Source organism: Hipposideros armiger, unplaced genomic scaffold (genome assembly GCF_001890085.2).
Source record: "Hipposideros armiger isolate ML-2016 unplaced genomic scaffold, ASM189008v1 scaffold_364, whole genome shotgun sequence".
NCBI classification, from domain to species: Eukaryota; Metazoa; Chordata; class Mammalia; order Chiroptera; family Hipposideridae; genus Hipposideros; species Hipposideros armiger.
Genome location: NW_017731714.1, coordinates 472,642 through 498,955, shown reverse-complemented (window position 1 = coordinate 498,955; position 26,314 = coordinate 472,642). Strand labels below are relative to the sequence as shown.

Sequence of the window (26,314 nt, the reverse complement as noted above, 5' to 3'; positions counted from 1 at the left end):
ATGCTTTACCACAGCCTGGGTAATACAGGGACCTTAGAATACCAACTTCATTTATCCCCTTCCCCTGTTTTTACCATGAATTTATTTGTATATTTGAAGCACCACAAGAGATTCCTGTTATTATTTTGTAAAGTCAATATTCATTTAGATTTACCCTTATTTACCCTCTGGAACTCGTTCTTTCCTACAGTAGCTTGCTTCTTTCTAGGGTCTTTTTCCTTCTGCCTGACTAATTCCTGCTGGAAGCCAGTTCTCTCAGATCTTGTTTGTTGGAAAGCATCCTTATTTCACAGTCATTTTTTGCATGTTTTTTTCCACTAAGTATAGAATTCTAAGTCACCAGCTATTTATTGACATTTAGCGCACTGGAATGATATTTCACTGTCTTCTTATTTCCATTGTTTCTGTTGAAATGTCAGCTGTTAGCCTTACTGTACATTTGAGAGTAATCTGTCTAAAGAATTTTGTCATTGGGCTTCGGCAATTTTACTTTGATGTGATACATCAAAACTTGCGGATTTCTTTGTATTTATCCTTCTTGGAATTTGTAGGCCTTCATGAATCTGTGGCTAGGTGTCTGTTGTCTGTTTTGGAAAAGCCTTGGCCAGTATCTGAAAATATTGTCTCTTGTCAGTTTTTTCTCCTCTTCTCCCGTCACCTTGATCCAATTCTAGGATGTGTTTCAGTATAAAAATGGCTCCATTTCATTTTTGCCCTTACACTAGGCCATACCCGTTTAGAGGGGTCTGAACTGAAAGCCTAGTGTATTTACCAGAGACTCCTCCTCAGCAGGCCCTCAACTCTAACTTTTTTTTTTTTGTCTCCTCAACACTGTGAGGCCACTGAAATCTCTGCCTACTTCTTTTTCAGCTTGGCTCCTAGGCCTCTTGCTACTTATAGCACAGGCTTTGGCAAATGCCTCGAGCAGAAACGCAGTGAAGAATGTTCAGCCCGCTTCATTGCCTTTTCCTGCTCTCTGGCAGCTTGGCCCCCTAGTCCTGAGTACCTTGGTTGCTTCTTCATGGCTTTAAAAAGCTGAGCTTCCCCGTGCCCCATCCCCCCAATTTGTTAGTATTTTATTCAGCTTTTATAGTTATTTTTGGGAGGAGGTTGTTTTGATACATGGTACTGTATCTTAGCCAGAGTTTGTGTAAAGTTATCCTCTTTAATCTTTCTCACCTTTCATGTTTTCATCTGGTGAAGAATAACTAGAAGGTTTAAATGAGACAACTTGACTAAAGAATTTGGTACAGTATGTGTTCACGGGCTTCATTTCTTTCACGTCAATAAAAAGCAGATTTGAAAAAGTGGGAAATAAACTCCCTACCTTACTTGCCCTGTAGCCCATAGACACAGGTTTGTTCGCTGAATAAATACCCTAAAATGCTGCTACATTTACGTAGTAGAAATATAACTACCTTTCCTTTTAGCACAAGAAATACTTGAGCAAACTAAAAACAGATGTTAATAGGAAAAAAAAAAACCCAGATGCGAAAACAATTGTATTTTTATTTTTTTTCAGTTGCTTTCAATTTTTGTTGATTGAAGTGTGTCTTGAAATATATTTTTGGTACCTATAAATGAATCTAAATAGAGAAAAATATCTGTTGAGGACTTGGACTTTTTTGCACTAAGGTGTCTATTGTTTCTATCTCAGAACTCATGTAAAAGTAACGTACTACTTTTTAAACTGTGTCTCAGTTTATTCATCTGAAATGGCAGTGATTTTATTACCTAGTTGAAAGGATTATTTAAAGGATTGGGTACTGTGTATTGTTAGTGTGCTTGGACTGCCATAACAAAATACATGTCCTTGAATAGTGTCGTTTTGTTCAATGTTGTTTTGTTATAATGTTGATGAGATGCCATAGGAACATAACTCTTGTGTATATCGATTAGCCTGTGGTGAAATTGGCTTCCTTACACCTTCTTTTGCTTAAAGTTATAGAATCTATGGAGGTTAAGCGAGGACTTAATGTACTGTAGATTGGGTGGTTTAGATAACAGAAATGTATTTGTCATAGTTGGGGAGGCTAGGAAGTCCAAGATCAGGGTTTCAGCCAATTTGGTTTCTGCTTTTTTCTTCCAGTCTTGCAGATGACTGCCTTTTCTCTGTGCCCTCACATGACCCTTTCCTCAGTGCATGGGGATAGAGAGAGAGAGAGAGATCTCTCCCTTCCTCTTATACAGCCACCATTCCTATCTGATGATGGCCCCACCCTCATGACCTCATTTATCCTAATTCCTTAGCACCTCCATCTCCAGATATAGTGACATTGGAGGTTAGGGTTTCAACATGAGTTTTAAGGAGGCCATAATTCAGTTCATAGCATAGATAAAAGCACTTAAAACTGTACCTGGCCCATAGTAATTCTTTAAGAAATTGTGGTTTTTGTGGTAGAGATGATTTTAAACATTTTTTTCTCCTTTTGTCTTTTCTAGGCGCTGACTTTGGGTTACTTTTTGAAACACTAGGAATGGTAATTTCTACTTTTCAGGACCTCAAAACCAAGAAGCTAAAGAGAATTCTTTGTAAATAAAGGGAACTTGCTTCTGTCGTCGTTTTGCATTTTGGAGACTCCTTTATTTCACCATATACAAGGAGTGTATAACTAGTGCCGTCACTATGAACGTGACCAGTTTATTTTCCTTCACAAGTCCAGCTGTGAAGAGACTTCTTGGATGGAAACAGGGCGATGAAGAAGAAAAATGGGCAGAGAAAGCTGTTGATGCTTTGGTGAAAAAACTGAAGAAAAAGAAAGGGGCCATGGAGGAACTGGAAAAGGCCCTGAGCTGCCCGGGGCAGCCCAGTAACTGTGTCACCATTCCTCGCTCTCTGGATGGCAGGCTGCAAGTTTCCCACCGGAAGGGACTGCCTCATGTCATTTACTGCCGCGTGTGGCGCTGGCCCGACCTTCAGAGCCACCATGAACTAAAACCACTGGAATGCTGTGAGTTTCCTTTTGGTTCCAAGCAAAAGGAGGTGTGCATCAATCCCTACCACTATAAGCGAGTAGAAAGCCCTGGTAAGTGAGTCCTTGTCATTGATGCATTTAGCGATTTGTGTTGTTTAAAATAACACAATAATTCCTCCTCTTGTTTTCCATTGTGACTTTTTTTTTTTTTTAATTTTTTTTTTTTTTTTTTTTAGCTGAGCCATCCCGCCACCTGTTGGCAGCTCACGGCTGCTCAGCTCGGGCTGACTCGAACCACTGTTGCTCAGAGCTCAAACTCTTGAGCGAGCTCTTAACCAACTGAGCCACTCAGCCAGCCCTCCATTGTGACTTTTAAACATCAGGGAAAATACATATATTTGTCAGCCCTTGAATGTTTCATGCATTCCAACTACTTAGTCCTCCCTAGTTAACTTCATTTCTTAGGAGCAGGGGGATACAATTATCATAGTGGTACTCATACTTGTAACTCTTAATTAATTATTTTCTTTCTAAATTAATGTTATGTTTCCCATTGGCTCTGTGTATTTCTCTAGACAAATTTAGCTATGATTTTAATACTAGGGAAAACAATGAGGAAAGTAAAGACACATGCTGTTGCCATCTAGAACTTGAGGGACACACATCTTGAGGGTGCTTGCACCTTCTATCATCTTAGGTGGAATTTTGCTGTGACATATTCACTGTGAAGGATGTAAAGGAATTATGTTCTGCTGTGGAATACTTTGATACTATTACTTTATATGCTATCACCAGTTTTCACATGTACTCACTCGTATGACCTTTGTGGGGAGGGCTACAGCAAAGGATATACTGCTTTATAATTTGTACGGGCTTGCCTCAGATCAGAATCCACGTTCTAGACATTTGCATCAATTGGAAAGTGATTAGGCAATCTTAACCACTTAAATATCTCATCATCAGATTGGAACCAGTTTTGCTGATGGATTAGTTGTTCATAGCTAGTGGTTACCAAGAGTTCCCAAGTGAGGCTGTGTGTTGGAATCCCATGGCTCCCCTCCCAGAAATTCTGATTCTGGCATAGCCTGGTGATCTGTGTTTAACAAGCACTTCAGGTGGTGCTGATGTAGCTATTAACATGGTTCTTAGATAAAGGCTTTCTGGGTTTTTTTGTTTTTTGTTTTTGTTTTTTTAATGGAATATTTAAGACACACAAAAAAGACTTTGAAGACTAGGGAATAATCTAATAAACATCTTTGTATCCACTACCCAGTTTTTAGATATAAAGGATTATAAATAAAACTGAAACTCCAGTTTATGCCTCTCTGATCCTGTTTCCTCCAGTAACTACTATTTTGAATTAATCGATGGTTAACTTTGATGTTTATCGTTCCCATACATGCTCTTATACTGTTAGCACATATGTATGAATCCATAGCCATATCTAATATTATTTTGTATATTTAAAAGTATTATGTAATGATATTGGAGGATCTTTCTACAGCTTGTTATATTCATTCAACACTATGCTTTTGTGATTTCTCTGTCATATACTTTAGGATTACCTTGTCAAGTTCTGTGAAAAATCCTCCAGAGATTTTACTGGAATTGTAGTGATTTCATTTGAGGGCAGATTGACATAGTTATGCTCTTGAGCATTTTTCTAAATTTATTTAGGTCCTTTTCTTTAATTTTCCTTCATAAAGTCCTTGTACTTCTTTTCTTTGATTTATTTCTAGGTAACTGTTTGGGTTTTATTGTATCCTTTGTAAAGTTCCATTTTGTTATAGTTGCTCTTGCTGGGACTGCACTTGCTTTTTTCCAACAACTTTGCTCAATTCCCCTTATTTTAATATAGACATTCTTACTGCTTGATATATACCTGTTGTGATGTTAATTAAAAAAAAAATTAACATAGAGATACATGGTCTTCTTTTAGCCAAACACTGAGATGGAGTTAAACAGTTTTGGAGAGTAAAAAGTGGTGTATAAGTAATACAGTCATGTGCCACACGTAACGACGTTTCAGTCAGCAACGGACCACACATACGACAGTGGTCTCATAAGATTATGATGGAGCTGAACAATTCCTGTCACCTAGTGATGATTATGCTGTCATAACATCATAGTGCAACACATTCCTCACGGGTTTGTGGTAATGCTGTTGTAAACAAGCCTACTGCACTGCCAGCCGTATAAAAGTATAGCATGTACAATTACGTACAGTATATAATATTTGATAATGATAATAAAAGACTATGTTACTTGTTTATGTATTTACTAGACTATACTTTTTATCATTATTTTAAGAGTATACTCTTTCTACTTTGCCGTTACGCCAGCAGCAGCCTCATACGTCTCATGTTTGCCGAGTCTCTTGAGTGCATCATTTTCTCTTGTATCTGATTTAATCTTGTGTCGTTTTGTTCATCATGGCCCCTAAATGTACAAAATCCACTGCTAATGTTGCCAGTAAGAGGTCACATCAAGTGGTTGACCTGAAAATGAAATTAAAAGGGATGAAGGACTAAGAAGGTAGAAAATCAGTGATAGTTATTGCCCTACATCCAGTCAGGCACGTCCCATTCCACCATAGCTGCAGTCTTGAAGAACTAGAACAAAACTAACAGAAGCTGTTAAAGGATCTGCTTCATTGAAGGCAGTGAGACTAACAATTCCAAGAAGGTCCTATATCAGACATGGAGAGGCTTCCAGTGACCTGGATTGAAGACCGGACACAGAAGCGTCTCTCTCAGCATCATGAAGGTCATGGCCAAAGCAAAAAGTTCACTTGTGATGTTGAAAGAAAAGGCTGAACCCGACTATGATGTTGAATTTACTGTGAATGCTGATGTGAAGGCAGCTGAAGAATTTTTGGAAACTCTAGATAAGCTAATAATAGGGGGAAATTACTTGCCAGAGAAGTATTCAGTATGGATAAAATCTCCCTATCCTGGAAGTGGATGCCTGAAAGGACTTTCATCCATAAGGAGGCCAAGTCAATGCCAGGTTTCAGGGCTTTAAGGACAGGGTAACAGCCATGCTTGGGGGCAGTGTTGCAGGCTACAAATGGAAACCCTTTGTGATCTGGCGCAGTGAGAACCCCAGAGCCTTCAAGCATATTAGTAAGCACACGCTGCCAGTGTGCTACAGGAGCATAAGAAGTCGTGGATGGCCCAGCTCCTCTTCCAAGATGCCCCCCTATTGCTGTGCCAGTGAAATGGAGAAGTACTATTTGGAGAACAACATGCCTTCCAAGATTTCACTTATTGTTGATAATGCTCCCAGACATCCTCCTCTTCTTGGTGATCTTCATCCCAACATCACAGTGGTGTTTCTCCCTCCACACACCGCCTCTTTGATCCAGCCCATGGATCACGGAGTCCCTGCAGCTTTTAAGGCCTCCTGCCTGAGGAGGACCTTTGCCCAGGGCTGTTGCTGAAGTCGAGGGACACACTGAGAAGACCCTGATGCGGTTCTGGAAAGATCACAACATTTATATGTTCAAGGTTTTGCATTAAGAACCTTGATTGGGCTTGGGGTGATGTCACCAAAGAGTGTATGAATGGCATCTGGAAGAAGACACTCAAAAGGTTCATCCATGACTTCAAAGGATTTGCCAAGATGGCCCACACCTTGACCCTGAATGTGGGTGAGGATGTCACTGAGGAGCTCCTTGAAGTGGCTCCTGCGGAATTCACTAATGAGTTGTAGGAACTGGAACAGGAGCGCATAGCTGAAGAAGGGGCAAGAGGAAGGGAAACCAGGAGAAGAACAGAACCGCCAAGAAAATTCACAGGGAAGGATTTAGCAGAAGCTTTCGCAGACCTCAGCAAGCTCCTTAAAAACTTTCAAAACATGGAGCCCAACACTGAAAGGTTTTCATTCATAGACTGTTCATAGTGCGTTATCTGCTTACAAGAAAATCTGTGATGAAAAAAAGAAACAAACTAGGCAAACCACCATGGACATATTTCTAAAGAGGGTGACACCTCCTCAAAAAGAGCCTCAGGTAGGTCCTTCAGGAGGATTCCAGAAGAAGGCAGTGTTATCACAGACGTCGGCTCCCTGTGTGTGACTGCCCCTGCTCACCTTCCAGGGGGACAAGCTGTGGACGTGGAGACAGTGATGTTGATGGTACTGACCCCGTGTAGGCCTAGGCTCATGTGTATGTTCGTGTCTTCGTTTTTAATAACAAAGTTTAAAAAGCTAAAAAAAATTAAAGATAGAAAAAAGCTTATAGAATAAAGATATAAAGAAAGGAAATATTTTTGTACAGCTATACAATGTTTGTGTTTTAAGCTAAATGTTGTAACAAGAGTTGAAAAGTTAAAAAAAATGAAAAGTTTATAAAGTAAAATAGTTACAGTAACCTATGAAGAAATAAAAAATATTTTTATAAATTTAGTGTAGCCTAAGAGTACAGTGTTTATAAAGTCTACAGCAGTGTACCATAACATCCTAGGCCTTTTCATTCACTCACCTGTCACTCACTGCCTCACCCAGAGCAGCTTCAGCCCTGCCAGCTCCATGCATGGTAAGTGCCCTGTACAGGTGGACCATTCTTGATCTTTTATACTATTTTTTTACCTTTTCTGCATTTGGATGTGTTTAGATGCACAAATACTTATGACTGTGTTACAGTTGCTCACACTGTTCTTTACAGTAACATGCTGTACTGGCTTGTAGCCTAGGAGCAATGGGCTAGACCTATGGCTTAAGTGCATAGTTGTCTGTACCTTCTAGGCCTGTGTACGCTCCCTCTATGACGTCCACACAGCGACAGAATCGCCTAACGATGCATTTCTCAGAATGCATACCCGTCGTTGAGGCATGACTGTATATGCAAACAAGATTATGTAGGTACGTGATGTTAAGAATTTCTTTGTCTGCAAATGTGTGGACAGTTGTAGGAAAGAGAAAGTTCGTGCAGCTTCTGAAGACTTATGACCCTGCTGATGATGTAACAGGTGACTATTTACTTGGACTTTTAGTAGCCTTTAGAATCTAGGCTACTTATTAGTGGTTGGACTAAATGTAGGTTTTCTTTTCCTTGACCAAAGGAAATGCTGACAGTGGTGAAGTAAGGCATCTAACTGAGGTACTAAGAAAACCATGCAGTTGCTATCTGCTGCTATTAAAATGCCTTCTTGGAGACTTCCTGCCATTTGGTTATTTTGGGTTTTTTTTAATGTTTTTCACATGGGTCTTGAAAATTATCTTCTGTACTTTGAACTTAATCAACTTGAAAGGCCATCTTCAACCTGAGCTTGAAATTCTGAGATTTCAATTTTGATCTTTAACACCATGGAGTTATCTTCTAGGTGCTTTCATTTTCAGTGTAATAGTTCCCAGCTGTTTAAAAATAAAATACACCCAAAATCCTCTTCATGTGTGACTGAATGCAAGTTCCTGACTCTGGCTGCCTCAGTCACCGTGTAATTCGTTACTTTGTAAATTTCACCTCAAAAAGAAAGTCTTAAAATTATAGAAATGGAGAATGAATTTGTGGCTGCCAGGGGCTGAGAGGGGCAGGAGGGGGTGGGTGTGGCTGCCAAAGGGATCCCACTGTGAGGGCTCTTGGGTTGATGGAAATGGTCCATGTCTTCGCTGTAATCAATGTCAGCACCCTGATTGGCATGCTGTTCTATAGTTCTGCAAGATGTTACCATTGGAAGAAACTGGGTAAAAGGCAGGCAAAATTTCTCTGTATTATTTCTTACAGCTGCATGTACATCTATAATTACCTCAGTTTAAAAAATAGTGATTTAGGAAAAAGCAGTTCCTGACTAGTTTAGCTCCCGACTCCAACAGTCTTACCCGTGCTTTTCCTCGAGACAGCCTTTGTACTTGGACATGCAACAAAGGTGCCGTGTGTGTACTTCTTGCTTTGTTACACAGGACACTAAAAAGGCATACTCAAGGATGATGATAGTAAAATTAATATTTTTATTATTTATTATATTTTTTAAAGATTTTATTGGGGAATTGGGGGAGGGAACAGCGCTGGGGAATCGAGGAAGGGGAACAGACAAGTTGCTGTCCTTCTGTTCTTCAGTCTGGTTGTGGAGGACGTTGCTTCACTGGCCCAAGTTGGCACCATCATTGCACTCTTCCCGGGTGAGGCAGATCAGTCGCCGGCTTCTGGACAGCCACTCACTGCGGCTGCTGGCCGTTCACACTGGCTGCTAGCTACACACGGTAGCCCATGGCAGCCCACTGCAGCAGGGGCTGCAGCCTACGCCGTCGCCAGCGACTCATGGTAGCCCAGCTCCAGGTTGAGCTGTTGTTCAGCATCTTAGCTGTAGAGGGCAGTGTCACTGGCCCTCATATGTGGGATCTGAACTGGGGGCCCTTTGGCTTCCCAAGCCAGCTCTTAACCAACACGCCACTCGGCCGGCCCAAAATTAATATTAAAAAAAAAAAATTTGTTTTATTGTGAATGTTTTTACTTAAGCCAGTGCGACAGAAACCTCTAATTCAAGGTTTTGTTTTGTTTTTTAGTTGTGTGTTAGCATATCCATTCGAAGGATAGGGGCGGGAAGAAGTATCAACTTTTTAAGTTTATCTGAGTGGTGAATTCTAGGAATCTGATAACTGAAGTTATAACCAGACATCATGATACAATCATTACAAGTCTTTTGAAAATTGGGGATTAATTACCAACAAGCTTAACTATAAAAATTAAAATAAAGCATTATGACCTATGTATTAGGGTTCTCCAGAGAAACAGAACCTAGAGACAGAGAGAGAGAAGAGAGGAGAGAAAGAAAGAGAGAATATAGTTGAGAAGAGATTTATTATAGGAATTGGCTCACATGCATATGGAGGCTGAGACGCCTCCAGGAAAGCAGGTTGTATAGGCCCCAGTCTTGGTGCAAAGACCTGAGAATCAGGAGCACTGATGTCCGAGCGCAGAAGGTGGATGTCCCAGCTCAGGCGAAAAAGCACATTTGCCTTCCTCTGCCTTTTGGTTCTATTCAGGTACTCAGCAGGTTGGATGATGCCCGCCTGTAATAATGAGGGCAACCTATTTACTCAGTCCACTGATTCGAATGCTAATCTCCAAAGACACACTTGCAGACACAGCCAGAAATAATGTTACCAGCTCTCTGGGTATCCCTTAGCCCAGTCACGTTGACACATGTAATTAACCATCACACTCTGTTCATCTACATCTAAATTTCTCTTCAGACATTTATGGCGCATATACAACAACTCAGGAACTGAGTCTGCCCGGGAAAGCCTGGCATGTAATTCTTACAGCACAGAGTGCTACACTGAATAATAGAAATACGGATGGGGTGCAGCTAACTACCTCCTATAAGCTTGAGAGTCATCACAGAAAAAGCTCACTCAACTCCAGCTCAGCTGAATATTGTGTTCCAGTCTATGTGGTGGTACAGATACATATGTATATTTCATTATACAGAGGATTTAAATCAGTTTATAAGAAGGCTACAGTAAAGTAGAAATTATCACTAACAAAGTAGACCGGAAAAACAAATTAAATTGGAAGGTCAAGACTTAGGAAAATTAGCACGTATGTGTTTCGTAGGAGTTACTATGGTACGGATATACTGCTGTGTATAGTTACTGTATGTTTCTAGTCCTAGCCAGGATGGTTGGTCTAGTATCTTTTGGTGTGGGGGAGAGAGAAGCGTGACATTGAGATAAAGGAAGAATGCTTTAAAAGCTGTAAGAGGTACAAATCTAGACATGAGTGCCTGAAGAGTGAGGGGGTGGTGGGGCAAAGCCATTGAGTCAGTTTGCACAGGCGTCCTCAGGAGGCCTGCCCTGGGGCAAGGAGAGTGCTCCAGCCTGTGCAGTCACTCTTCCAGTCTTCTCAGGCCTCCATTCTCTACTCGGGGCTCCGTTCTTGTGGAAGTTCTCTTTTGAAAAAAAATTTGGTCACTATTTCTGCTTCTATCCAAGCTCAACACGTAGCCAAGTGGACGTGGGGACGGTGAACTTTTCTCCAAGATACTATTATCATTGGCATTTGGCTCGTGTTTGATAATTTCATTATTGTCATCTACAATATTACTAGAACAGAGGAAGTAATATAATCACAAGTAGGATTTTATACCCAGATCTTCCAGTGGATTCTGTATTCTTAAATCCAAGGCAAAATGTGGTTTATTATTCTGATTTTTTTTTTTTCTGAGCAACTGTTTCTAATGCATTATTTGGGGGCATTGGTTTTGTGTTACTTATTAATCAGTGAACATATGGAAAGTTTTAGCAGTTACTATATGTTATTTTTACGTAAATTATATACTTTGAAGTAGACATTTAGGCAATTATGTGATTTGTTTCTGGGTGGAATTTTTCTGTTGCCAAATCTACTCCAATTTGAAATTACAAGACTATATGTTATAGATTATAAAAGTCTTGCCCATACTTTTGCTTTCCTGACTATTATCCTCCATTCATTTTCGATGTCTGCAACATTAGGGCAAGAGAAAATATTTTCAGAACTTTCTGATTTATTTCAAGTTCAGTGCTCTTCGAGCCAACACTGCTAGTGTACAGGGCAAAGGAACACTATCCAGCTAGTGTTAGAAACATGGCTGATGAAAAGGAACAATTTTGAAAACCACAGAAAAATGTTTGTTATAGTAAATGAAAGAACTGATATATACACAGTGATTGAAATTGTGTGAAAATAAGGAAAAACCTGGCTAATACTTCTGAGCCTAGCTTTTGGTGAAATAATATTGAGACCTGTGAGTTACGCTTTTTGGCTTATTTTGCCTCCTGTGGCTCATCCTCAGACAGCGATTTTTTGTAGGTTTGGGAATGTTTTGTGTGGTTGGGTTGGAGGAGTGACAGGCGACTTGCCCTATGTTGGCAGCACCCTGTGCTCTTGGTGGACACTTGCAAAAGCAGGAGGAGTGGAAGGCAAGGTCAGTTTATGCCGGTTTATGATCAGGCTGATGATCTCAGTTTTACTTTCTGCCTCTTTGGCACTAGATATCAAAAGGCTCAAAGAAAAGACTCGAGATTTCTTTCCCGCAATGTATGTCCCACCCCTTGTCTTTTTCCACTTCAGAATGCATCGAGACTTGGCATCGTGCCTAATAATCTGAATTAGCCAAATCATCAGACCTCTGCCCTGATATTTGGGAAAATGAGATTTGTTTGGGGAGGAGATAGGGAAGCAAAGAGAATATTTAGAAGAGAGCTGGGGGACTTTGGGCAGCTGTAGGGTCCCATGAGCACTATGTTAACCATCTCAGAGTGCCTGAAGCGTGAACAAAACCCAAATTTTGTTCATTTGCCATCTCGGCTGGGGATGAGTGTAGTTCTTAGACACTGATTTTAGGACTAGTTTGCAAAGCGGCAGACTTCTGTTTCCTCTGCGTCTAGCCTGGTCTGGGCTTCCACCATGTCCACAGCAGCTCTTCCCCGTGTGTGGGAGGTGGAGAGATAAACTTGCTGCTTACCCAGTCCGCTTTTAGCAGTGCCCGCAGCAAGATTTCCCCAATCCCGTGGCCATTAGCACTGAAGCCTGCTGGTACTACTCTACTGCAGAGCTGCTCTTCATAAACCTGCTAGGAGTGGCGTGGTTATGGAACCAGGCGTACTGGGACTTCCCTGATGCTAGATCGGGAATCTGGAAGCATGGGCTAACTGTACAGGAAAAGTTTTAGGTCGATAAAGGGCTGTTTGGCATATTTTCCCCCAGTTCTTTGACTGTCGTTTTTCTGCTCTGGAGCTATAGCCGGCCTTACAATGGAAAATGAGGTTTATGTGCTGTTATCTCACTACGTCACTTCTAAACAGCTCTCCAAGAGATGCCACTCTTCACTCTTTCATGAGAAAGAAGCCATTTCTAAGCGGTTACCTGGCTTATGTAGTCACAGCACTGTCACCTGACCGCCTGCCTGCTTGTCTGCCTGGGGTCTTCAGTCATAATAAGGCAAGAGGAGAGCCTATCATTTTAATAAGTGAGATTTGGGCACTTCTTGTAAATTGAAAGTAAATATATATGTGATGACAGAGTAGACTTGCCCTGTATGTTTTTTCTGTTACACTTCCCTGTAGTGTCCCTCAAGTTATATCTAGGTAGCTCTGTAGCAGACTCAGCAGTATTGTTTTTCTGACAATATTTTTCTCTGAGCATCTAAAACGTTTATCTCGGGTATGGTAGTGCACTGGTGAATAGGTGTCTAAGTAAGATTAAGTTAGGAACTTTTCTGGGCAAATGCTTTGGAACATATAACCTGCCGCTTTTAAATAAGAACAACAGCTAATTTTAAAATGAGTTGTTTTTTACGCTTTTAAATAAGAACAACAGCTAATTTTAAAATGAGTTGTTTTTTAAAAAAGAAAAGTGATAGGAGCGTGTCATGAGGACACAGGTCAGCCTAAAGAGGCTGCCCCTGGCTAAATCAGACAGTTTGATCAACAAAATAATTAAGGGCAGAGATGAACTACAAACCACTGGGGGATAAAAACAGGAATCCATGCTGATAATAAATTGGGAAGATGGGAGGGGTTCTGGCTCACAGTGGAATGCTGGCTGCTGACTGATAAATGCCAAGTTTTTTTAGGAAATTCAGGACAAATAAGATAATTTAAGAGAGATACATATTTCTCCTTAGCTGTAAGGTTAGACTATGTTCAGGGAGAATGTTGGATCAGAAGACCTGGACTAAAAATTTGGCACTTGATATCTTTGACCTTGGGCCATTTATTTGTCCTCTTTGAACTTGTGTTGGCTAACCTGTGACAACGGGGAGTGAACATACCTACTGTCCAGGGTTGTGGCAAGGATTAAAGTACATAATGCGTGTGAAAAGACTCCGCATTCTTGAAACATAATGTGGCCAAAACAGTGAAATGAGAAAGGCAACTTTTGTGCACATCTTCTTTAGAATATAACGTTAAATAAGCTTTCACTAAACAAATCTTCAGAAAACTGAGGATAATAGCTGCAACAATAATAGGAGTGATAAAAATTAAAATAGCCACTTTTTATGCATACTGCGTGCCAGGCACTGTGCGAATCACTTTCATGTATTCTCATTTAACCTCCACCACAACTGTAAGAAAGAGAGGTACCCACAGGGCCGCTGAGATGCAGCTGAGTCAGTTGTCACACAGCTTGTAACTAACTGGAGAGCCAGAGTTCAAAGGGAAGTCGAACTCCAAAATCCAATCTAAATCCAGAACCCACCAGACTGTGCTGTTTCCCAAAGAAGCAGCGCTTTCCTGCTCTTATCAGTTTTTTCTTTTTCAGAAAAGGGGAAGGGTATGCAGACTTTGTAGCAAGTAGAGCATGTGATCTCAAATGCACGAATTTTGGGTTGCTGATGGTAAATTGAGAAAGTCCACACCTGTGCTTTATGTGTTGCTATTGAGGCTTTCTTTCCCATTGGTCAGTATTCATCTTTTACAAATAGTGTCTGTTTCATATATTAGTGTCTGTTTAATATATTAAAATAATCAAATTTGAACTCAGAATGAGAGCTAATCACATTCACCTGCAACTACCAGTTAAGCCACTGCCAGGTGTGACACCTGGAAGGGCCATTTACATATTAGATGTGATTAGGCTCATCAGCTGCTTTAGTACAATAGTAGCTACCCTCACTGAGAGCTCACCATAGCCCAGGAACTTGTTAAAAGTAACCTGCGCAACCTTGAGAGAACCACCATCGGACAGTGGTTAAGAACCTAGATTCTAGAGCCAGACCGCCTGGGTTGGAATCCTGTCTCTTCTGGTTACACATTCACAGGCAAGTCACTTAATGTCTGCACCTTAATATCCAGTTTTATAAAGTGGAGGTAATGACAGTGCATAGGTTGGAGTTGTTAGGATTAATGAGTTAATGTTTGGGACAGCACTTGGCATATATAAGAACTATATAAATGTTAGATAAAAAGAAAATCTGAGAGAAGTACTGTTATTTCCATTTTACTAGTAAGAAGTGAGTTTTAAAGAATAAATTACTAACAAAAAATAATCATAACTTGCCCCCGTTAATTGGCTAGAAAATATTTGTGCAGGGCTTCCAATTTCCCACGTCTAAAACTACAATAAAACCCTCCTTTACCTGTTGTTATACTTCACATGCATCTTTTGAAGTTTTTCCCTGATATTTTTAGCTTGCACTCTGATATTTTTCTACCTCTAACCAACTATGAAGTCTCTAATAACATAGCACCTTCCTTCTGTGGTAGTTAAGCAAATAAATAATTTGGCAAAGGAAAGGAAACTGGGTTAAGGATAGGAAGAGAAGATACAGGGAGGGAGCCAGCGTTGGAGAGCCTGCCATGTGCCAGCATGCTCAGCCCTCACCGAGCAGCTGGGGACTTAGTTTATCATCCCCACGTGGAAACAGAGGCAAGGACCTATGCTGCCTGAATTCATACAGCTAGGACCCTGTGCTCTCTTTACCCAAACAGAACCAGTGCTTTTTACACGATACCATGTTGCCTGACCAAAAAATTGGATACTTCATGAATTTTTTTGTCAACTTAGTGTAAGGCAATTCTGGTCTTTTCTGTATTATTCTAATTTTCATCTGTATCCCTGAGAATCAGGACTGACACTGAATAGGGTTTTAGAGGTGAGGGGGATGATCGCTAGAAATCTGACTTAAGGTGAGAAAATTGAAGTTCAGATTCCACAGGAAGTTACACATATATACTCGTGGAGCGGGACACTTAGTGCTATGTTACCAGTGAATACAGTAACCGCCCCCCATTCTTTCTTCACTCAGTTGTTTTCACCCAAACTCCAAGAGGTTCTGAGTTATCATGTCTGGAATGAGGTACAAGAATCTGCCTTTTTAAACAAGAATCTTGCTAATTTAGATATAGCAAGTCTGAGGTCTGTACTTGGAGAAAGACTGTTCTGTATTAATTAGCTTAAATAAGCAGTCCAGGAGTGGTCATGTAGTTCACAAATACACAATAATTTAAAAAAAAAAACCCATACATTTATTGAGGACCTGCTGTGTGCTAGACACTGGATGATTCAAAAAAAGAAAACCCAGTTCTGCTCTCAAGGGGCTTATGGTCTGGGTGAGATAAAGTCAAATTAGCAATAAAATGTTCCAGGTGCTGCGATGGAAGTCTGTTTAGGCCACAGTGGGGCAAAAAGAAAAGAGGAATTCATTGCTACTGGGAGTGGGTAGAAAAGCACCGCAAGGGAAATGACATTAGCACTGGACTTGGAAATATGGCCAAGTGAGCAAAGGGGATGAAGTATGAAACTAGCAGGTAGAAACTGCAGGAAGCTTCGAGGGCTAGGTGAAGGGTAGGGTGAGAGGACAGTCACCCCCAGTGCTCGACTGGACCTGGAAGCTGGACGAGGCCCTGGAGCCCTGGGAGATGGACTCTGGGAACATAATCTCACAGGCAGGCTGTTTCAAGGGAACCGTCATGGTGTACAGAAAGCGACTCGTTGGCCTAGAATGATCTAGGAAGTAGGGTTCTCAGAAACTGAGCTAGATTCCGACTCTCTTTACATAAATTTAATGGCTTTTTAAAGCTTTGGGATTACTATTACTGAATACCATTCATTTCTCTGCTTATATTCAAATTGGGTTCACATATTTGTCTTCTATTCATGTATTTGTGCTCAAGAGTAATTAATATGCTCCTAGAAAAAAAATACTACAAAGTTGCTACCTTTAGGCAAAACTATCTTTTCAAAAGATGTTCCCCTGCCCAAAAAAAAAAAAACTGAACAAAAAATGGAAGAGAATTTTAAAAACAATTTCCAAAATCTCTTTCCAGTTTTGTAGTACTGAGTACTGTAGTCTGGTAGTTATGACCTTGATTCAGAACTGCCTCTCAATTTAGCAGCTGTATGACCTTGGGTGTGTTACTGAGTGTTTCCTTGTCTTGTGAGGATTCAGCCATCTGTTGTAAACTCCATGTGGGCAGGACAGCGGCTGTTGACTTAGCATATGTGGTGCCCTGCGCGGAGTCTGTATTCCACAGGTGGACACGTGGTGCTCAGTGAGCAGCGTCTAATGTTATTTCAGAGCCTCCCTACCATCACCTCACCACGACTAAGCAAACAAGAGGATAAAGTGCCACCAGTGTGTGTGTGTGTGTGTGTGTGTGTGTGTGTGAGTGTGTTTGTGTGTGTGTGTAGAAAGAGAGCGCCAAAAAATATATATACACATTTTAAGAAAGGAAAACTGTATTAAAATTGTAATATTCAATATGTGGTGATAAAAAAGGTGAATACAAGTCATGTTTGACTTCTGCAATTACAAAAGCTGCTCAAAGTGGTTACCATCAGCGTCCAGACGCTTCTGATTATGGAGAACTACTGCTTGAGCAACACTGACCAAAGTGTCCCCTTGTATACATCCTTTTTGGCACCCCTGGTGTGTGTGTGTGTGTGTGTGTGTGTGTGTGTGTGTGTGTGTGTGTGTGTGAGTTTTAATTTCACCTCGGTTAAAGGTTCTGAGGATCTTTTCTTCAGTGTAAAGTTTCCCTGACATATTCCGAGGTAGGAATTTTATTTCATCAATACATACACTATTAACTTTAAAGTGACCTTGCCCTCTCCTCTGCTTTCTGCCTGAAACGTTTTTGTTTAGAAGGTCACTGGACGTACACTATATATCTAGGGCCATGTGTCTAGTATAGATGTTACACTGGGCACAGCTGCTTTGGCAGCGTGGCTCCCCCTCCCTTCAACCTGTCCTCAAGTAAGAATTGCTGCAGGTGGACCTGCTCTCAGACCATTCCTGATGAGCCCCGGGCCACCATCCCACTCTTAGGTGACCTCAGTGACGTGTCCTGAGATGCAGCCTGGCACTGAACTTTGTACACTGTGAAGCTCCAGACGCACATAAAGCAGCAGCAGCAGCAGCAGTCAGAAGACCTGACAGCTGAGAGCAGGAAGGCCTGTTGGAGTTCAAGTCCCTTGCTTTTTTGCGCAAGGGAATTGAGACCCTGAGAAGTTAAGCGATTTGCTCAAAGTCCGAGCCAGATCTCAGGGGTCTTGACTCCTTACCTAAATGCCCTTTCTGAGTCTTCAGAACTAAAAAGCGTTTCTGCACCTCTGGTTAGCAGCTAGCTATTTTCCAATATGTCTGTGAACAAACATGGACCAGGGCCTTGTTTGTTTAAAACAAAAGAGCTTGTCCACAAACATTTGGGGGGTTTCAGCCCAGTGGGGTCTTGTCAGCCTTCGCCTGGTTTCTAGATGACTTTACCGCTGACAACGTGGTAATAGAATTTCAAACAGTTCTTCCACATCTTGAAAAAGCTCCCCCAGTCTAGAGGGTGTACAGGAATGCTTCCCAGAGCGCAGCCCCGTTTTCCAATTTTAGCTGTTTCTTTTTCATCCCTTTTCCTTGTGCCTTGGCAACACTGTAAAGCCGGGTCCAGTAGCAGAATCACAAATGTCTCTTGAAACTTGCTTCCTGAAACACAAATATCTTCTGAAACCTTCTTAGTTTGGTTTCCCTGCTGACTAGAAAAGGGATTTTATTATTTTTTTTAAGTGAAAGAGATGCATAAATACTTTGAAAAGCAGAGGAGCATCTTTGAGAAAAGGCAGAAATCTGATTTTTTTTTTTCCTCCTTAGAGGTCAGGAAAAGAAGGGAAGAACAATTCCTTCTTTTAAAGGAATACGGCAATTAGAGATTTTCAAGTGGGCGAAAGGAGGTGTGGAGAAATCACATGAGAGGAGCCTTTTTTCCCTGGGATACATCAGAGGAGGTGATGTGAAGCTACTTTAGGGCATTTATCTGCGTTGGAACTCCTAGGATATAGGAGTGACACAACGCAGTCTGATTTTTAAATGATTCAAATAAAAAAAAATGCATGGGTATAAAGAAAGTGTTTTAATATTGGCCTCCTTTTTCAAAGGAGATTCTTGTAATTCAGATTAACCACTAAGATTAACCCTGAAAGGGAGGCCGCAAACTCTAGTCCTTCTCTGATGTTGCCAAGTAGGAGGAGCCTTATTCAGAGCACTGAGGAAAACAGTCCACCAGGAGAGTCCGTGCCCCCACATTTGTTCCCATAAAATAGAAATAGCTTGAGATATGGGAAAAAAAGATTGAGAGGAAGACATTCTTCACCCTCCCTTCCTATTTCTGACCTGAGTTTGCAAATCCTAATTCTTTTTTTTATAGTTATTATAATATTATTGACTATGTTCCTTGTACTGTACTATGCCAGGCCCATGCCCATGTTTGTCATCATAGGCATAATGGAGAATACCTAGCTGCTACCCAGTGGTACAGAAATCCTAATTCTTTCAGCTGGGAAATCACCTCAACCAAGAAATAAGAATTGCACATAGATGTGTTTAAACATGGATAATGAGTCTAGGTGTTTATTCTTTCCTCGTCTACCAATAGAAAACAGATATCTTAGTTATCTCTTTCCTGAAATGTTGTCAAAGGGGAAGGAAGAACTGGGCGGGGTGGAGAGCTTCTTGCAGAGAGCATCAGCGTTGTCCCTTAGCGTCCCACACAGGTGAGAGATGCCCGAGCCATGTTATGGTAGCACAGCTGGTGTGTGTGAGCTCAACCCCGTCTAACCAGCTTCCGTGTATCTCTTCTCTCCCATATTAATGCGCCCCTCTAGGGCTAGCAGCTGCTCCAGAACCTATACCCATCTCTTTCCTCTCCTGAATTTAATTAGTTATTGTTTATAGTTTGGGTGGTCATAAAATTTATTGTCCAAACCAGGACACTTTTGAGAGTGACTGGGGGCACCTATTAATAATTCCATGAAACAACAGGTACAAATTGTAACTGTCACAGGCAAGCCAGAACCTAACAGACACCCTACCTAGAAGTCGTCAAACGACACAAATCAGCTTTGATAATGATTCATTTATTATACATCATCAGGAAATCAGGTACTTCCCATAACTGAACTTATTTAAATTAGACTAGAGTTTTCTCCTTTAGATTGCCCTTAACTTTCATTTGTCTGGAGACATTCTGGAATTTATTGTATGCATCTTTCTCTTAAGCCAACTATATAGAACATAATTTGACGTTCTGGGAGAACTTGGAGTTTTTGAGGCAGTAAACATCATGGTTGAGTGTGCTCGTTGCCTTGCCAGCGCTTGATACTCTCTGAGTGACTTTAAGTAAGTTACCCCCCTTAACACTCTTATTTGCAAAGTGGTCTGATGTGCTCAGCACGGCTCCAGGCCTAGACAAATATTTGCTGTGGCAGTGGTGTCAGTGGGAATTCTGTGGAACACAGTGGCCATCTAAGATCAATTGGATGAGTGTTTCTCTGCTTCTACATATATGCTTTTGGATCTAGAGCAGCGGTTCTCAACCTTCCTAATGCCGCGACCCCTTAATACAGTTCCTCATATTGTGGTGACCTCCAACCATAAAATTATTTTCGTGGCTACTCTATAACTGTAATTTTGCTACTGTTATGAATCGTCATGTAAATATCTTTTTGTTTTCCGATGGTCTTAGGCGACCCCTGTGAAAGGGTCGTTCGACCCCCAAAGGGGTCACGACCCACAGGTTGAGAACTGCTGATCTAGAGTCTAGTTCTATATCTTAACCGTCTCCCTCCTTGCTGTTACCAGTCACGTTTTACTGTAATTTCCTGAGAAATTAATAACTTGTTATAATGATGACAGTGAGTAAATAAGAAGTCCACACATTGAAACTAGGGTCCTACCACCCATCCCAGCACAGTGTGCCATACTCAGTCCTCAAAGCTGCAGCTAACATGGCATGCCTTCCTGGAGTATCAGGTTTACTTCATTATAAGTTATGTAAAATATCATTTTTTACATTTGAGAAGTAAGGAGAAGTATAATCTAAAATGTCTGTGAATTTGGTGAGATAAAGAAAAATCTCAGTGCAATTTCACAATTCCAGTGGAGCTGCTGGGACCCCCCCCCCCCCCCCCGAAGAGTTTACTCTCCTCTAACACTGATGTTTACTTTGGTGGTAAATGTTGAGAAATACTGGGGAAATGTCTCTCAGAAAGATTGTTTATCTTGGTGCTCTGCTTATTAGCATTTTAACTGTCCATGCAAAACACTGTATGTCTTACCACCACTTCAGCATGCAGCTTTCTGCAGCTCTTCACTTTCAGGGTCTTCTATTGATTGCCTGTATAAGAGCTGCTGTATCTGTGATAGTGAACTGGAATTCCTTTCCTGGATGCGGATCCTAAATTGGGAGATACGCATTTTAGAGCTCCCAAAGTAGGACATGGTAGGACATGGAGATGGTAGGACAAAACTGTTTTAGTTGGGAATGTATTGTTGAGAGCTCAGAGTAATTGGTTCCCAAACCTTGAACATGGGACTGGAAAAGGAATAGATAATAGAAAACTTGAGCAGTTTTTAAGAATTGGCAAAGGACAGTTTTAAATTGCCTTTTCACATTTATTTTTTGAACAGGTTTTATTGAGGAATAATTGGCATAGAATAAACTGCACATGTTTAAAATGTACAATGTGATTAGTTTTGATGTATACCTCTGAAAGCATCACCACATTCAAGATACTGACTATACTCATCACACATACAAGTTTACTCCTATACCACTGCAGTCTCCCCTTCCAAGCCCTTAGCCTCATCCCCAGGCAGCTACTGATCTGCTTTCTGGCAGCATACATTGATTTACATATTCTAGATTTTATATGCATGAAATCATACTATTTGTACTCTTTTTTGTCTGCCTTCTCTTAGCATATTATTTTCACCTTCATTCATGTTGTATGAATCAGCACTTCTTCATTCCATTTGATTGGTGAGTAGTATTCCACTGAATGGATATACCATAATTTGTTTATTCATTCGTTGATGGACATTTGGTTTGTTTCCAGTTTTTTGCTACCACAAATAAAATATACACCTCTGTGTGCACACATGTTTTCATTTCACTTGGGTAAATATCTATAAATAGAATGGCTGGATCATATGGTAAGTGCATATTTAACTTCATAAGAAACTTCCAAAATGTTGTCCAAAGTGGTCGTACCATTTTATATTCCAACCAGCAATGTATGAGAATTCCCGTTGTCAACACTTGGTACGGTCAACCCTTTTAATTAAAAAAAAAAAATTATTGTGGTAAAATATGCATAACATCATACTTATCATTTTAACCATTTGTAAATGTACAATTCCATTCGTTAAGTGCATTTATAGTGTTCTAGAACTATTACCACTATCCATGTCCAGAACTTTCTCATCATTCCTTGACAAAACTCTGTACCCATTAACAATAACTTCCGTTTTCCTTTCCCTCAGCCCCTGGTAACCGCTATCCTAACTTTTGTCTCTAAGAGTTTGCCTGTACTAAGTCCATCATATAATTAGAATGATAAAATATTTGTTCTTCTGGGTCTGGCTTATTTCATTAATATAATGTTTTTAAGCTCCATCTTCTTTAGTGAAGAGTCTGTTCAAATCTTTTGCCTAATTTTTAATTGGATTGGTTTTCTTTTATTAATGAGTTTTGAGGTTCTTTTTGTATTTGGGACATTTTTTTTTTTGTCAGATGTGATTTAAAATACTTTGAGTCTATGGCTTGCATATGTTACATGTAAGACAATACATCAAAATAAATATCCTCAGACAAGCTTTTGGGGGGAAATCAGAAATTTAGAAACTTAAGTACAGAAATGGACAAAAATTGAAAGAAAATCAATGAAAGTTGATGACACTTAGAAAATAAATTTAAATGACAAAAACGTTTCATAAATAAAGAATAAATTTCAATATTGCCAAAGGGAGAATAGATTCATGTTAAAATGTAATAGGGTTCATTGAAGAAAGGCAGGAAAACAGCTAAAAGAATAACTAGGAGATTTAAAAAGACATAAAAAAAGGTCTGAGAGAAAGAGATTGGAATGGACAACAAAGAAGATCCAACATATGAGTAATTCCAGCTCCCAAGGTCCCAGAAACAGTAGAACAGGACTAATATAAAACTATCATTCAAAGGAAGCTTTCCAGAAATTAGAGAAAACCTACATCTACATATAGAAAGGACTCACCATGTACTTGGGAAAATCCACATACTAGGATTAACTTGAGACACATCCTAGTAAAACTATTAGACTTTGAAGACAAAGAAAATCCCTAAGGCCTCCAGGCAAAAAGAGCATATTACTTACAAAGGCCAGAAGGTAGGGTGAAACCAGACTTCTCAAAAGCATCATTCAGAAATGGGCATTAGTGAAAAAGCATTTCAAGAAGCTTAAAGAAATGAAGGGCAAGCTAAATTCTCCTTCATGTATCAAGGCTACAGAAAAAAGGTTCAAATGTGCAAGAACTTGGAAATACCTTTGCACTAGATTTATAACAGTATTACAAGTGGATGCTCACACACACACACACGCATGCACGCACACATGCACGCATGCCCTCAGTCCTAAAGTCAGCTTCTTAATGGGGAAACAGTAGAGGCATTCCCACCAAAGTTAAGAAGTCAAGGAAGTTAACTACATTACTTTTTAACATTATATTGGCATTATTAGCTAATGCAGTTAGACAGGAGACAACAATTGGAAAGGAAAAATTAAAATTATATCTATTTGTTCGTGACATGATCATTTACCTGGAGAACTATAAAGAATCAATGATAAAACTAACTCAGACAACAAAAGAATTTAGCCAGGTAATAGGATATAAAAGTAACAGAAATATCAGTAACCTTCATGTATATATAAATCATTACCCATTAGAAGATAAAATGGAAGAGAAAACCCCATTTAAAATAGCAACAGAAAAGATAAAATACTTATGAATAAATTTAATAAGAAATGTCTAAACCTATATGCATTGTTATAGATTGAATTGTGTCCCCTCAAAATTTATATACTGAAGCCTTAATCATAAGTACTTTAGTGTGTGACTGTATTTGGAGATAGGGCCTTAAAAAAAGTTAAAATGAGGCCATTGGAGTGAGCCCTAATCCATTCTGACTGGTATCTTTAGAAGAAGAGGAGATAGTTAACTTCCTTGTACACTAAATGGCCAGACATGGGAGAATGGTTGAATAAACTGTGGTGCTATCAGCTGTAAAAACAAATGAGGAAGATCTCTATAAACTAAAATGAAGTTAATTCTAGGAGATAGTGAAGCAAAGTGCAAAAGTATGTGTAGGCTGCCTTTCTTTTTAGTGACAGAAATGAAATATGAAAGCGTATATTTATCTGCTTAATTGTTTCAAGAAGAAACACAGGAAGGATATGCTAGAAAAAAAGAAGCTGATTATCTTCTGAGGTTAGGTGGGGGGGCTAAGTAAAGAAATTGTAATATATACGTATAAGATGCCACACAGTAAATTGGGTGAGTTTTAACAGACAGACACTATTGAGCCAAAGAAGCTAGACATAAGAGTACATGCGATTACATTTATATGAAGATTTGTGCATTTTAGTATAGATGTGTGATACCTCAATACATTTTTTAAGTTTATTAAAAGATGCCTGTACCTATGTCAGCAGTGGCAAAATATGTTAGCAGTCAGCAGTGAGGAAAAAGGTTATTTTCTTCGTCAAGTTCATCTGTAGGATGCTATTTGTGGTAGCTGGTGGCTCCCTTCCCAGGTTACCTGCAAAAGCTGATTGATCTCATCTGTAATGCGCACTAAGGACAGCACTGGGCCTTAGAGCCAGACCCCCACCCACCACACAGCAGTTAACTGCAGGAGCTCTATCAGAAGAGCAACTCAGGGTGCACAAGTGCAGTGCCTCCTGCAACGGGAAGAGGTGAATTCCAGCTCTAAATCTGTTAGGCAACAGGAGTGGCTAAACATGGGATCCAGTGAGAGAGATGGGGAGACGGAGCGGGGTGGGGGGAGAATATGTGTGTTGAGGGGTAGGGGATCCTCTGAAGGGATGAGATATGCAGGATTGACTCAGACTGCTGTCTGGTGCTGCATTTAGGGGCAGGGGTTGAGAGACCACTATTTGCCCCTTTTTATAAAGGTATGAATCAGAATTGAGGCTATATAGCTAGATGACCAAAAAAGGCAAGTTGGGAAGCGTAACTCAAGCTGCAGCAGCTAAAAGAAAGAGAATGTTGGATTGCATAAAGAATTTAAAGGCATTGAACTGTTTCATAGCATGAGTTTATTTTGGAATATAGACTTCTATTGGCATTGGGGGAGCGTTTTTTGACTATTGGGAATTTTTGTGTTCAACAAAACAAAGTAATTTACATTTCAGATGGCTATTGAAAGGTGGAAGAATTCTTTTGATGACTTGGTTTGCGCAGATTCCATCACTGTGCTAAAAATAAAATACATTTATTATACTGAAAAGGTTTGTTTCTAAGGGGTCAAATAGTAGGGAAATAAGCAAATCTTATTGCTATGAGTACAGGATTATGTAAAATTTAAACAATGTATCAGAAATTTGAATACCTTCAAAAACATATTTCACTTAAACAATTTCAGCTCATGAATGCATGATAATCCAAGTATTAAGAACCTTTTTTTCCCTGTAGGAAGGTTAGAAATTATGGATTGATTCTCAGGAAAGCCCTCAAAAATCTACCTAATTCCTAATGCCAATAATTGTTGTTTCTTTGGGAAAATGCATTCTGAGTCCTAACTCCCAGTAACAGTAACATATTTTTACATCTCGTCCTCTTTCCTCCCATACAGTTTACCAAATGGGTTGTTTTTCACTTTCTAGCCAAGGCCACAAGAGCAGTGGGGAATCCAAGGGCCATTATCTTTGGGGAGAGCCGTCTGGTGACTCTGGCAGGAAGCTTAGGACCTAACCCTGGTTAGGGCCCTGTTAGTCAGCCCTTCCCTTTGCTTATCACTGCATTTGTAGTGGCTTTGCCTCTGGAGGTTTGTGACCATGCTAACTATTAACTCCTCAGGTTCCTGTCATATAGAGCTTCTAGGAGTGACTTGAGTTGTTTCCTTTCCTTCTTTACGTACAAACATTTTGGCCTTAATACTTATGTATTCGGTTACAGAATGTGAATTTTATAACCTATTTCCTTTTTTTCATATCAGTTGTGATAAGGATTACTGAGAAGTGGGTAAATACATTAAGATCCTTAAAGAAAAGGTGTTCATAAGGTATGGACATGCACCGCGTAACGGCTTTTCGGTCAATGACGGGCTGCATATATGTTGGTGGTCCCATAAGATTATGATGGAGCTAAAAAATTCCTATCACCTAGTGATATCATCACTGTAGTGATGTAGTGTAAGGCATTACATATCTGTGATGACGCTGGTGCAAACAAACCTGCGCTGATTGTCCTATAAAAGTGTAGCACATACAATGGACTATATACCGGGAGTGCCCCAAAAATGTATACACATTTTAAGAAAGAAAAAAACTATTTTTTAAAAAATTTATTTATTTTTTGTTTTTATTTATTTATTTTTTTAGCTGAGCCATCATGCCACCTGTTGGCTGCTCAGCTCGAGCCGGGACT

General features: G+C 40.1%; 1 protein-coding gene across 1 annotated transcript in view; it reads left to right on the top strand.

Moving 5' to 3' along the window:
• The window catches only part of SMAD1 (SMAD family member 1), a 75,620-nt gene that overhangs the window by 19,765 nt on the left and 29,541 nt on the right, over positions 1-26,314 (top strand). Inside the window, exon 2 of the mRNA XM_019662055.1 lies at positions 2,443-3,026. Coding sequence (XP_019517600.1) covers positions 2,627-3,026 — 400 coding nt within the window. The 5' untranslated portion in view covers positions 2,443-2,626. The remainder of the gene's footprint in view (positions 1-2,442; positions 3,027-26,314) is intronic.